This window comes from Terrapene carolina, unplaced genomic scaffold (assembly GCF_002925995.2).
Source record: "Terrapene carolina triunguis isolate 2854851 unplaced genomic scaffold, T_m_triunguis-2.0 Scaffold210, whole genome shotgun sequence".
NCBI classification, from domain to species: Eukaryota; Metazoa; Chordata; order Testudines; family Emydidae; genus Terrapene; species Terrapene triunguis.
In genome coordinates, this window is record NW_020664561.1 from 30,160,512 (window position 1) to 30,174,676 (window position 14,165).

Here is a 14,165-nt window from a genome sequence, read left to right on the forward strand (position 1 = left end):
TGAACAATTCACAGAACTTTATTTTTAAAATAGTATAAATATTGTATTGCAGAAGCCTACTTAATCCTAAGTACCTAAGAAAGATCATTACTACAAATAAAACAATAAGATTTTAGACTGTTGCAAAATTTAAGTAACAAGCATAATAAAACACTACAATTTCTAAAGCCAGATTCACCAAGGGCATTTTAAAGTTGTTTCTGAGGAGCTGAGGAACTGAAGATGATCTAATTGGCTCTAATAGTGAACAGAATAATATAATCTTTCTCCTGTAGGGCACGGTACTGCACATAGTTGTTTTAAAGAAGGTATTTTAGCTTTAGTATTAATTTTGCTACTGGAGAAAATTGAGAACTTTTCTAGTTTTATTTTTTTTTTAATTTCTGAGCAGACAAATGTCAGTAATTTCACACACTGACAGTTAAATTGAGAAATCTTTTAAGTAAAAATATGCATTTCTTTCTTGAGTTCTTGCCAACAGTTAGAAAAAAGGTTCTGTTATACATTCAGAGAGTTGTATATTCAGGGCATTATTAACAACAGAACATTTTAGTAACAAGCTACTTTTCTATGAAGTTTATTTAACAGTCCACTGAACTAGAAAATAATCACTCATAACTACACTTTAAAAGGAGTGGCTGAAAAGACAGACCTGACATGTACAGTACTGTGCATTGGTTCAAAAAGAGGATAAATTAACTTAAATGTTCACTTAATACAGTGTAATCTTTTACTTTGAGCAGATTGTTTGTATATGGTGTCCTCTTAGAAGCCATCTGGCTTACTTAACAATTCCCATTACTGATAAAACACTGAGTGCCTTTGTGGCCTCTGGTGAAAGTTTTATTAGGTGTTTATTATTTTATTCTTTTTGTTATTATTTATTATAGTACTAACACTAGTGCTAATGTCTAAAATCATTTGAAATTCATGTTCAGTTAGTATTTGCTAATTTGTAAGGATTTGCTTCCAGAAACATAGCTCCCAGGAAGAAAGATGCAGATGACCAATGTATGTGTTTGACTTTTCTCTGATTAGGAAAAAAGGACAAAAAAGGAGACAATTAATGGGGAGATTTTTAAAAGGGACATAGGGAAGTTTAGTTTCCAGCTCCCGTTGAAAGTTGAGTTTCCAGCTCCCGTTGAAAGTTGAGTTTGTGCCTTTGATAATCTCTGTCTAAATAGTTAATACCCCGATTCTGCAAAAACACATGTGAGTAAGTCCATGTACCTGCGTGCAGTAGGACTACTTACATGGGTAAAGTTACTCGCATGCATAACTGTTGGCAGGTTCTGAGAGCCTAGTTTTCAAACTATAAGAGAAGTCATAATAATTACAGGTAAATACAGGGGGGTATTACCAGTAATGCCAGTACGACATTAATTTGCACTCGTTTTTTTATAGGGTGAGCCTGGGGAAGCTGGTAACCCTGGACCTCCTGGAGAATCTGGCCCAGGCGTGAGTACTGTTTGTTTGTTTTAATTACTATTATTCTACTACAATAAATTACCTACTTAAAACTTTCTTTAAAGGAATTTCAGGTTCTGTGTAATCAGATTCTTTATGCAGCTGGAGTCTCAGATGCTTTCTTCATATTTTCTTCATGTCTGTGAAATGCAAATTGCTTTCAGCTATAGCCCACATCTTGTATAATATCAACTGGAAGACAAAAGGAATCTTAGAATTGTGTGAGATAACATTTATTTCTTCTTCTGACAAGCTTATTGTGTATTTTACAATCAAGTTTATGTATTTCATCAATACGTTTCTTCCAGATAGATTTGTCTCTCTTTGTTAGTGGAAAAGTTCATTCCAAACTAGAGATGGGCCTGAGCATCAATATCTTCATGCTGATGAGGATCTGAAACTGTCCTGAGATCTGTGGGTGTTCCAATCTGGGGGTTGATTTGGGTCCCATTTCTATTCCAAAGACAAGCCTTTATAATAAAATTTCACAACATCTCAGAGCATCTTTTTCTCTCTCATTAACTTGTAGATCTTCCTTCTCTTACATATTCTGGGTGTACTAGTTCCAGAAAGCTAACATTTTTATGTTGTTTACAGGGACCAAAAGGTGAAAGGGGAGAAAAAGGTGAGGCTGGTCCACCTGGAGCTGCTGGACCTCCAGGTGCCAAAGGACCTCCAGGTGATGATGGGCCTAAGGGTAATCCAGTAAGTGAGCCTACTAATTTAAAAATAAGGGCATTATTGCACCAAACAGCGCATCGTTTTATTTAACACTTTTATAGGATTGTATATGCATTTCTGGAGTTTATACAATTGTGCTTTTCTAACTGAAATACTTTGTAATGACTTTTAACATACTTCTTGTTGTATGACTTCAGCCTTGCTTTCTCTCCCATTTGTCTAGGGCCCTGTTGGTTTCCCCGGAGATCCTGGTCCCCCTGGTGAACCTGGCCCTGCTGTAAGTATTCTTACAAACTAGATTTAGGGCCTAATCTTGGTTCCCACTGAAGTCAAAAGTAAAACTCTCCTTAACTTCAATGGGAAAGAGATCTGCCCTGGGAGAGGTATTTTTCTGGCTGCTTTTGGTTTCAGAATCTTAAAATTAAATTCATGTTACCAAAACTTTATAGTAAGTTTTCAAGAAAATGTCCTATTGAAAAACAACATACATTATGGGTGAGACCATAAATCAGACTATTTTTCAAAATTCAACTGATTTAAATGCTGTGTCTCTCTCCCTGGGATTTCTTTAGGGTCAAGATGGTACTGGTGGGGAGAAAGGAGAAGATGGTGATCCTGGTCAACCTGTAAGTTAGCTGTCGCTAACATTTTTATTTTATTTGTGCTCTGTATTCCTCCATGCTAAGAAAGCAGCTTCTGCTAAATAAGTAGAAAAGGTCAGCTTTCTATAAATGCAGATATTTTCAAAATTATTTTCTAAATAAATTCTCTTTTATAGTTCACTGTATATTGTAAATTAATTTCCACACAGAACACAAATCATAGTAGGTCTTTGTGTATTATTGTGCTGCCCATTTTTTTCAAATGTGGACACATTTTTTGTGGTAAAATATGAAGCAATAAAAATGGAGTCATTTATAGTCTGAGAGGGAATAATAGCTATATAACTTCCCTCAGTTTGTGTGCTGAATGAGCACAAGTCTTAAAATCTAAGGTGGATAACATTGCGGTAGCTAAGTGCCATCAGGACTCTGAGCCTACTACGCAAATAAGTTCTTGTGTGATGGATGTGCATATATTAAACTTCATTAATTTAACCTTGTGATGCAAGAGGCTAGAATTTCCCATTTAGAAAGCCTTATTTCCAGCATCAAAAGGGTCTGAGAGGGGAAATCCATGCTATAGTTCACCACAGCATGGAGAAAGGGAGATTTTTAATTAGAGGGAAGAAATGGATGGAGCTAGGTTGTGCGCTGGCAGGGGGAAGGGGTATTTGTAAGCTTCAGAAAATTTGCATCTACATTTCTGACTCAAGAGACTAAGCAAGTACTTTTAAAAATGTTAGTTCTTCATGCCAAATAGCTTATCAAACTGTTCAGTCCTACAATGTTATCCAATAGGTCTCATGGCATTCCCATTTGGTGAATCTATTCAGCTATCACTACATGAGAGATTTATACACATAAATGCCATTTATGTGGCAGTTATCTCATTATTGCTAATGGGAACCTAATAGAAGCATTCAGCGTACTAAGCTAAGTGGAGTAACAGAAAAAGAGGTGGATGGGAGAAATTCCTATTGAACATTGTTGCTCAATATTTCTTCCAGACTTGTTACATTTGTAGTGATGAATTAGTCTGAAAATATATTTTCAAAAAATCTCTAGGTTAACATTTATGAGGGTAGTAACCACCTACTTAGAGAGGTTATAAATTGAGCCAGAAGAGCTAAATGAATTATTTGCATCAATCTTCACTGCAGTTGATAAGAGGAAGGTTCTCACACTGGAGTAATTCTTTTAAAGTGCCAAATCTGAGAAACTGTCCCAGATTGAGGTGTCAATATGGAAGATTTTGGAACAAATTGATAAATTAAACAGTAATAAGTCACCAGGACCAGATGCTATTCACCCAAGAGTTCTGAAAAACTCAGACATGAAATCTTAGAACTACCAACTGTGGTATGTAACCTATCATTTAAATCAGCTTCTGTACCAGATGACTGGAGAATAGCTAATGTGGATGACTGGAGGATAGCATTTTTTTAAAAAGACCCCAGAGTCAATCCTGGCAATTACAGGCGGGTAAGCCTAACTTCAGTATGAGGCAAAGTGGTTGAAACTATAGTAGAGAACAGAATTTTCAGACATATAGATGAATACAGTTTGTTGAGGAAGAGTCAACATGGTATTTGTAAAGGGAAATCATGCTTCACCAATCCATTAGAATTCTTTGAGGGGATCAACAACCACGTGGACAAGAGTAAGCCAGTGGATTTTCAGAAAGCCTTTGACAAGATCTATCACCAATGATTCTTGACCAAAGTAAGGAGCCATGGGATAAGAAGAGAGGTCCTCTCATGGATCAGTAACTGATCAAAAGACAGGAAAGAAAGGATGGGAATAAATGGTCAGTTTTCAGAATGGAGAGAGGCAAATAGCAGTGTTCCCTGGGATCTGTACTGGGCCCAGTGCTATTCAACATAATCACCGTGGATCTAGAAAAAGAGGTAAACAGTGAGTGACAAAATTTGCGGACGATACAACATTACTCAAGATAGTTAAGTCCAAAGCAGACTGTGAAGAGTTACAAAGGGATCTCACAAAACTGGGTGACCAGGCAACAAAATGGCAGATAAAATTCAATGTTGATAAATGAAAAGTAATGCACATTGGAAAACATCATTCCAAATATAAAGACAAAATAGATGTTACCACTCAAGAAAGAGATCTTGGAGTCATTGTGGATAGTTCTCTGAAAACATCCACTCAGTACACAGCTGCAGTCAAAAAAGCTAACAGAGTGTTAGGAGCCATTAGGAAAGGGAAAGATAAGAAGACAGCAAATATTATAATACTATATAGATCCATGGTACACCCACACCTTGAATACTGCATGCAGTGTTGGTCACCCCATCTCAAAAAAGATATATTAGAATTGGAAAAGGTACAGAGAAAGGCAACAAAAATATTAGGGGTATGGAACAGCTTCCATAGAGAGAGATTAAAAAGACTGGGACTTTTCAGCTTGCAAAAGAGATGACTAAGTGGAAATATGATAGAGGTCTATAAAATCATGAATGGTGTGAAAAAGTAAGTGTTATTTACTCCTTCACTTAACACAAGAACCAGGGGTCACCAAATGAAATTAATAGGCCGCAGGTTTAAAACAAACAAAAGGAAGTACTTCATCACATAACACACAGTCAACCTGTGGAACTTATTGCCAGAACATGTTGTAAAGACCAAAATTATAACAGGGTTCAAAAAAGAATTAGATAAATTCATGAAGGACATGTTCAACAATGGCTATTAGCCGCAATAGTCATGGATGCAACCCCATGCTCTGTGTGTCCCTAGTCTCTGACTGACAGAAGCTGGGAGTGGACAACAGGAGATGACTCACTCAATGACTGCCTGTTCTGTTCATTGCCTCTAAAGCACCTGGCATTGGCCACTGTCAGAAGACAGTATACTGAGCTAGGCGGACCATTGATCTGACCCAGTATGGCCATTCTTAAAGTAAACTTTTTTTTTTTAGTGGCAGTGATCTTTATAACTCATAGAACCAACTAACCTGAAGTTGAAAGAGTTAAATACCACTTTTATGAGCATCCAATTTATCACAGTTTGTCATGCAATCTACATGTAGATTTTGAGTACATAATAGATAAGACCGTGATCCTGCATCATTAAAGTCAATAGGAGCTTTGCCAATGACTTCAGTGAACATAGGATCAAGCCTTACATGAGGTCATGTATCTAAACAAAAAAGTAGACTTGATTTCTCAGAAAGTTTTCTTCCCTTAGTGATGCAGGTTTCTTTTAAAATAAACATTCATGTTGCGGTGTATCTTGGCCATGAGTTCCAAGAGATCCTAAGGGAGTTAGGTGCTGAATATCAATGGAATTTGAGTAACTAAGTCCTTTAGGATACTTTTTAAATTCCAAGCTTGGGCTACAATCTAACTTCCACGGGAGTCCTTCCATTGTCTTCAATTAGATCAGGACCCTACAGATTAAAATAACTGGTTTGTTTTTTTACTGAAAATTCCCATGAGGGCTTACTTCCTCTTTCAAAGAAAGACACTCATCTCTGTCTGTCATTGGTGTATCTATTAATCCCATCACTGTAGTTTCTAGACATAGACATAGCTCAGTGTTTAGAATCAAGCCCAGTGCTTTTTTTAATGTTACCTTATTTCCTATATTATTTAATTAGAGGTTTCCTACATGTGTTTTGTTTGTTTATTTTTTGTGGTAAATATTTGTTCTGATCAACACTATATGATTTATAGAATTTTTTTAAAAAACTAAGTGCCAAGACAAAAAAAAGTAATGTAGTATTACATCTCTTTGGCATATGCATATTAATTTGTTGAACTAGATTTGGCCCTGGTTATAATTCTAGTGATTTCAGTGGAATTACATCAGTGATTAAATTAATCCTTCATTTTTAACAATTCATTTTATGCAAAGTATTATGTACCATGAAATGCTTGCTTTTATATAAAAAGCAATAAAAGTAGTTGAATTATAATGAAAGTGAATATGAAATTAACATCAGTGGTGCCTAGTTCAGTAACAACCTGATCTGCTTCATCACTGTAGAAACCTGTACATGGGTGTAGACAATCGAAGCACATAACCTCATTTTTAGTTGAATCAGACAGTAAGCTAACATGTTATGCTATTGTATTGTTCTTTGTGCACCCACCTTTTGGCTTGGGATGATTTGCTGTTGCTAAAGGAGCAAAAAAAACCAGTACAATTTTGTCTTGTTCAGTAACATGAGCTGGTAACACTCTAAACAGGACCCTGATCCAGGAAAGAGCTTTGCGGAGAAAGGAAGTGTCATTTTTACACACTTGTCTGATCTTAACCTACTGTCAAGGCACTTTAAGATTGTCCAATGAAAGGCGCTGTAGTATTGCAACATATATTTGTTGTTTTTAAGAAAGTCAATAACCTTTGCTCTTTAATGACATTCATCAAGATTCATGAAATAGTAATTTGGGTCGTTTACAATTACAGGGTCCACCAGGTCCTTCAGGGGAAGCTGGCCCACCTGGTCCTCCTGGGAAGAGAGTAAGTCTTCTGTCTTTGTCTACGTACATTTCTCTGGTCAGGACATTGTGTCTTAATCAGTCCATAACAGGATTTCAGGCACTTGTTACCAAAGTTATTGCTATTTTATATTTTGTTTCTAGCTTTTAAAAGTTTGGGTCTTTTCACTGTTCAACAGCAGAAATATGAAAAGATGATCAGGAGAGAAAGTAAAGAAAAGCAGGTGCTGAAAAAGACGTTATATCTGGCTTGATTGCAGGCCAGTGCCTCACAGCCACATCAGGGGTAGAAAAGCATATCACCTTCCCAAAATTCAGGAGGCCCAGTGCCTCCTGGAGCATGCTGGTACCAAGACAAGAGGAGCAAAACCATTGCTACAGCCCATAATAGTTTGTAGCCTGTCCATAGATGGAAAGCTTCAATGTCCAATGTAGATAGGGGGAGAAATGGGGCTAGGGCGCTGCCCCCTCTCTGTGAATATTAGCAGGGAGCAGTCCTTGCACTTGAGAGAGTGCAGGGGCTTCAGTTGTGGGAAGTCTATATGCTGAGGGGAAGAAGGGGAAACACCTTACAGCTATTCCCCTCCATGGGTCATCACAGTCTGGCCAGAATGGGCACAGCAGCCAGAATAGTGTTTGTGTAACATCTTTCTGAGAGCTAAGAGGAGTTTCTGTATTCAGCACAGCAAACTATTATGTTTTTAGTTCTTGATGTAATATTAACTTCTTTTCTTTCAACTCTGGTATATTCTGCTGCAATTCTGAGAAGATGTAAACTATCTTCTAAAAATATGATTGTCTGAATGCTCATAAGCTAAAGGCAAAACTCTCCAGAAAGAACAAATGGGAATCTGAAAGGTTCCCCTACTGTTGCTGAGATTGCTGCATGGTACAGGGATTACTAAAATGAGGATGGTTTAATATCTTTTCTTTTTCTTGACTGTTAACACACTTTCATGAATTCACACATTTTTGAATGCCCCTGAAACATTAGGGACCTTACAGCAGCGGTGTAAGTGAGAGCAGCACCCAGCTGTTTTATTTCATGCTGGGGCTGGCCAAATTCCAAGAACCCCTTCTTGCCAACACTGAGCAGAACATAGACACAAGGGACAGTCAAGCTCATATATCCTTATCTCAGAATGGCCTTATTTCCATCTCCCAAATGTGTTACTTCCTGAGAAAGTAAGAAACAGCTTTCAGAGGTAGCATTTTTTTTCCCTGCAGTAGAAGTGAGAATCGGTACAGTTTCAGCTGAATCAGTTTTAAAACACGAATGTCAATGAATTCAGCTAGTTTCTCAATGCTTAATCAATATTGTTTACTACTTTTGTAACAAAATAGTTCACCCGCTTTATATTGTATAGTAACACTGTCACAGGGCTCCTCTGTCACTGAGCAGTGTACCACACTGCCTGCCCAGTTCATGTGGCCTCACAGTCAAACACAGATCAGGTTCTTCCCTTTTCACCATGTATATATTTATTTTTTCCTTACAAACTATAACAGCATACTACAGACTTACAGCAAGAGGAAGATTCTACACAGCCTTCCCTCCTCAGTCCACACTCACCCTCTGAGCTCCCCTCTGCTTCCTGTTCCCTCTCCCCCTTGTATCCTCCCAATTGCCCTATGAACCCAGCAATTGCCACCCAAGTGTCAGTAATCTCCAAAGGAAATTGATTAATTGGCTTCAATTTAGCCTGCAGTATTCCCAGTGCTGCAGCAATCTGAAGGACCAGGGCGCTACAAATAGTACCCTGTCACAAACACGTATGTATTCTCTTAAACCATTAAAATAATGTTCCATATTTGAAAATCTGCATTCAAATACACTATTGAATAAGCTCTGCCAGCACACCAATGTAGAGTCACCTATTTGAAGTGGAATATTATGCAGCTGGTATTCTCAGACATACTGCGTAGGAGATCTGTGAATAAAGAAAAATATTGCAGAGGTCAAAAATGCCTAAAAGCTGATACTAAAAGGGTAAAACAAGGCATCGTGCTTCAGGACATCTGCCATCACCTACTGGGGGCAGAAAGAAATTGCACAAATTTGCCAGGTTCATAAGGGTGGGGGAAGTAGGATATGACCTTCCCTCTGAAGTAAGATATTGAACAAGGCGGATCAATAGATTGATCCATTATGGTGCTTCCTACAATGTAATGTGTGTAAATAGCTCCACACTTAGAGTTATTGAAGAGATCTTAGGTTTTTACCATCTGATACAAAATAAGAACTTCAACAAAGTTTCTGTGCTTTAAAATCCATTTCTGTAACATATGAAGTCATCCTATTATTCCTGGTCTTTGAAGCTTCACAAGCCTTACAAATGCAGCTAATAGAAACCTGTAAATGTTATACTCGCAGAACTACTGTAGATCTTCCTCAGAAAGCAATTAGATGCAGTTTTTACACTTAAAAAAAGGATGGTATCATTAAACGTAAACTGAAAGCTGTTTAAAAAAATTAGTTAAATTGGTCTGTTTAATAGGCTTGAGTGAACTGACATGCTTAATTAGTTTTACCTATTTGCACCACCAATTTACAACACATTTATAATGCTGCAAATGATTATGATAGCATTAAAAATCAGAAGAACTGGGATATGGCTTCATTGAATATTAACAATTAATATGTTTGTTCTACACCAGATTACAACTTCCTGATTTATTACAGTGAAAGGCAATCACTTATTCTCAGCAAAATAAATATACTGTGTGATTGTGTTTAGATAAAAATACAGAGTAAAAACACAAACTCAATCATTCCATTTCTAATTTGTGGCACGGCACAACTCCAATTTAGTGTTCATACAAAGAACAAAATAACTATGTATTACTCTTGCCAGGTAATCACATTCTTGAATTCTCTAGGAAATTACTTTGTAGCAGCAGATTCTAGATTACATGAATGTGTGAAACTTTGCTGGTTATAAAGAATTCTATGCTGTTATACTTGAAGGAGACAATGTAGGACTTGAGGCTTCATATTTTTGTTAGAGAAAAAAACTAAAAATACCGTTTGCTAAACATAATCAGTAATACAGTAGAATCTGCTTCATCAGGAAGTGCTGGCAAACATCCTATTTTCCTGATTAGGAGGCAATGCCATTTCAATAGTAATGCTGCTCTCTGGGAAGGTGGAGAGCTGAGGCCAGAAGACCGCATATCACTGGAAAACAATGTTCCCTCTAATTTGTTTTTCTTTCTGTGAAATGACAAGCAGTCTAAGCTTGCATTTAATACTTAAGTGTGGTTCCTTCATCTACTCTATTTACATATTCTCATTCTTTATTCATCACTCTCACCCATTATCCTCATTTGGCCTCCCTTTCCCAATATTCCTTTACTCCCCCTTCCTTGATCAATCCCTCCCCACTCAACCACTCATTCACATCTATGCACATTCTTATATGGCCCTATGACAGGTTTATCTCAGCATCTCACTCACACTCAGGCTCTCTCCTCTTCTCATTCTTTCTTTCTGCCTCCCGCATCTTCTCCTTTTCCCTTCCAGTCACATTCTTCTATTCACAAATCCCATCCCTGCCTTTCCTCCTCATTTATTTCCCCAAATCACTTCCGTCACTGCCCCCAAATCACTTATTACTGCTGCTGCCCCTCCCTCCAAATCAAACACTGTGTTCCCTGTTTCATTAACATGTTTTCTTTCTGCTGAAAAAATGGATGGGTAGGGATTTACCTGAATCTGATTTCTCTGTCCAGTCATGGTAAATCATGTTTATGAGATGACTTTAGGTTTCTCAGTTTGAGAAAAATCTGGATCCTAATATTATCAATCCTAAATTGGTTCCTTAGGAGATGCCCCAGTTAAACAGCTCCCAAATACCCTGGGCAAGGACATATGCAAAAAGATGGGTTTTCCATTGTGTCCTAGAAGACTTCAGCTCCTGATTTCTGGTTGTAGGGAGTTCCAAATTTAGGGCCAGCGGCTGTGAATTTCAGCCTGGCGAATTTCAGCCAGAGGCCCCAGTTTCAATCCCACCCACCGACGACCAGGGTCTGTCAGCACTACACTAGCACACTAAGGCCTTTGATGTTCAGAATCAGCACCATGAACTGGATCTGGAATAGAACAGCTAGCCAGTGCAATGTTTGGAGCACCAGAGTGGTGTGCTGTTTCTGAGCAATACATATTAAGAAGTGTGCAGCAACATGATGTGACAGCTGAAGATCCCTAGATTTTTGTGGGCATTGCCAGGAAAAGTGCATTGCACTATTCCAGCTTGGACACAATGAAGGTCTGGTTCACTTTGGTCAAGTCTTCAGCAGAAGAAAGTGTGCAGTCTATGGCTGACCAAATAATGGAAGATTCTAAGTGAGTGTCCTAGTTAATACAGTCAAATGCACATTAAAGTTACTTTTCTGAGCTCAAGCTATAGAGATATATATCACTATGCAGTTCTGAACAGCTTCAGGTAGAGTAGCTGTTTTTATGAGACAGCAGTGTGTCTTCAGAACTAAATATTACATTTACATTTATTTTCACAGTAGTAATATTCTATATTTACTAAGTTAACTAACCACCATTTCATTTTCAAGAACATTTTGTGGTGGTACACTGATGGCAGTCATCTATATAGTTGGTAAAAATGATTAAATATGTTCTTGAATGCATTAGTTGCTTTTTAATTTATTTAGATCATTATTAATGTGTTATGGGCTCTAATTTTCATAACTGTGTGCATTTATCAAATCAGATAAATGTACGTTCAGAAATCTTCACACATTTAAATAGTTATTGTGCAAGCAATCATAGTAATTGTGCATGTAAATCTGGCATGAATTTGTGGGCACACTGCTTAGAAAATTAGAGACATCAGCTCTAGCAATGGAAACATTCAGTTGCAGCAACTTCATGGTTTGAATGGACAGATTTTTTGGTTTTCCAAGATTATGCACAACAAGAGAGGAGTGAGGCAAGCTATTTGCCCTAAAATATCAGTTGATTAGAAAGTCACACCCATTCAATATATTTTTAATAAATGACTCAATATTGACTTGGTTCTGCTTCTGTTGAAACCAATGATAAAAGTCGTGTGGACTCCAATGACAGCTGATTTAGGACAATGCTGAGTTCTTTTGGAAATCCCATCCAATGAGACTTTGCACACCCTCTTTATTTTTATAATCCAGGGACATTTAGTTGACAAACTAAATTTTATTTAGTGTAAATTGCTTCCCTGTTTATAAGTTTTTCTAAGAAATTTGATTATGATTAAACCTAGGGAAGAATTATTAAACATATATGGGGAAAATCAGTTTAAACACCTACTTTAAAAAAAACAACAATCTCAAATTCTCAGGCTCTAATGAGGAATGGAAGTATTTCCAAAATGAAAGGTGTGTGTCCAAAAATATTTTCTACTGTTCCTTAGGCAAGCCCAGAGTAGTTTGCTAATATTGATTGATCGTGAGTGACCATGGTATAAACATAGGAGAATACCCTAATTATTATTCAAGGTAGAAAGAAGATTAAGTTGTAATTTGTCCAATATGTATATTTTTCTCAGTTTTGTGATATTTTTGGTGTACATTTCTTAAGGTACTGGTAGATTGGACAACTTGTGCCATTAAAAGCATAGAATGATCATTCAGCTGTATAAAGCCAAGAGCAGTTTCATATTCTCTTACTGAAAGGAGCTTAGCAGCAGCTAAATAAAATATTTCAGAGTATTATATTTTTCTATTCAGTCATTGTAGCCTACATGGTGGAAATAAAAGGCATTTTTAAGAAGTAAATGTCATGGTGCAAATAGAAATGCATGCTAAGTGGTTGAAGCAGGGATTAATATTTTTAGTAGAATCAGGCCCTGATTCAAATAAGCATTTAAGAATGTGCTGAAATTTAAGCATATGCTTAAGTTCCATTGACATGTAGGGGACTTAACCAGGTGCTTAAATCCATTTCTCTTCAGAAAAGCATCTAAGGACATGCTTAAGTACTTTACTGAAAAAGGGCCTCAAAGAGGCAGTAATAACTTACTGTATATTTTACATATCTGCTCTATTTATTTATTTATTTTAATATATAAGAACAACCTCAACAAAAGACCTTTAGCAGAGGCAGCTAAGTGGACATGCCCAATCACTGCCCTGGACATACCTCCACACCTGCAATTACCATTTACTGTATGAATGGTACCCAACCCTTGTGGAGGGGATATTGTGGCTACTTTTTCTCCTACCATCAGGAGCTTCTGACAGGGTTTATCCTGACGGAAATCAGCACACACCCTCTGATACATGCTCTGTCTTTGCTTCAGCCAAGATGTTTAATTTCACTGAATTTCCACATCTGTAAAATGAGGATAATTAAACTGTCCTACACTGCAGGTGTGTGGGGAGAAGCAGTTAATGTTTGTAAATGCTTTAGAGATGAAAAGTACTTCATAATGCTAATTATTCTTGTGGCATCCAAGGAGGCACCAAATTATCATAGAGACTAACAAATTTATTAGAGCATAAGCTTTCGTGGGCTACAACCCACTTCTTCGGATGCATATTGAGTGAAACATATCGAGGAGATATATATACACACATACAGAGAGCATGAACAGGTGGGAGTTGTCTTACCAACTCTGAGAGGCCAATTAAGTAAGAGAAAAAAAACTTTTGAAGTGATAATCAAGGTAGCCAAGTACAGACACTTTGATAAGAAGCAAGTGTGAGAATACTTACAAGGGGAGATAGATTCAATGTTTGTAATGGCTCAGCCATTCCCAATCCCTGTTTAGCCCTGAGTTGATTGTGTCTAGTTTGCATATCAATTCCAGCTCAGCAGTCTCTCGTTGGAGTCTGTTTTTGAAGTTTTTCTGTTTTAAGATAGCCACCCGCAGGTCTGCCATAGAATGGCCAGACAGGTTAAAGTGTTCTCCCACTGGTTTTTGAGTATTATGATTCCTGATGTCAGATTTGTGTCCAT

General features: G+C 37.3%; 1 protein-coding gene across 5 annotated transcripts in view; it reads left to right on the forward strand.

Moving 5' to 3' along the window:
* Window positions 1–14,165, forward strand: part of LOC112108480 (collagen alpha-1(XI) chain) — a 221,790-nt gene that overhangs the window by 181,491 nt on the left and 26,134 nt on the right. For all 5 annotated transcript variants that reach the window (XM_026655480.2, XM_026655483.2, XM_026655482.2 and 2 more), the window contains 5 exons: window positions 1,405–1,458; window positions 2,065–2,172; window positions 2,372–2,425; window positions 2,721–2,774; window positions 7,182–7,235. In XM_026655480.2, coding sequence (XP_026511265.1) covers window positions 1,405–1,458; window positions 2,065–2,172; window positions 2,372–2,425; window positions 2,721–2,774; window positions 7,182–7,235 — 324 coding nt within the window. The remainder of the gene's footprint in view (window positions 1–1,404; window positions 1,459–2,064; window positions 2,173–2,371; window positions 2,426–2,720; window positions 2,775–7,181; window positions 7,236–14,165) is intronic.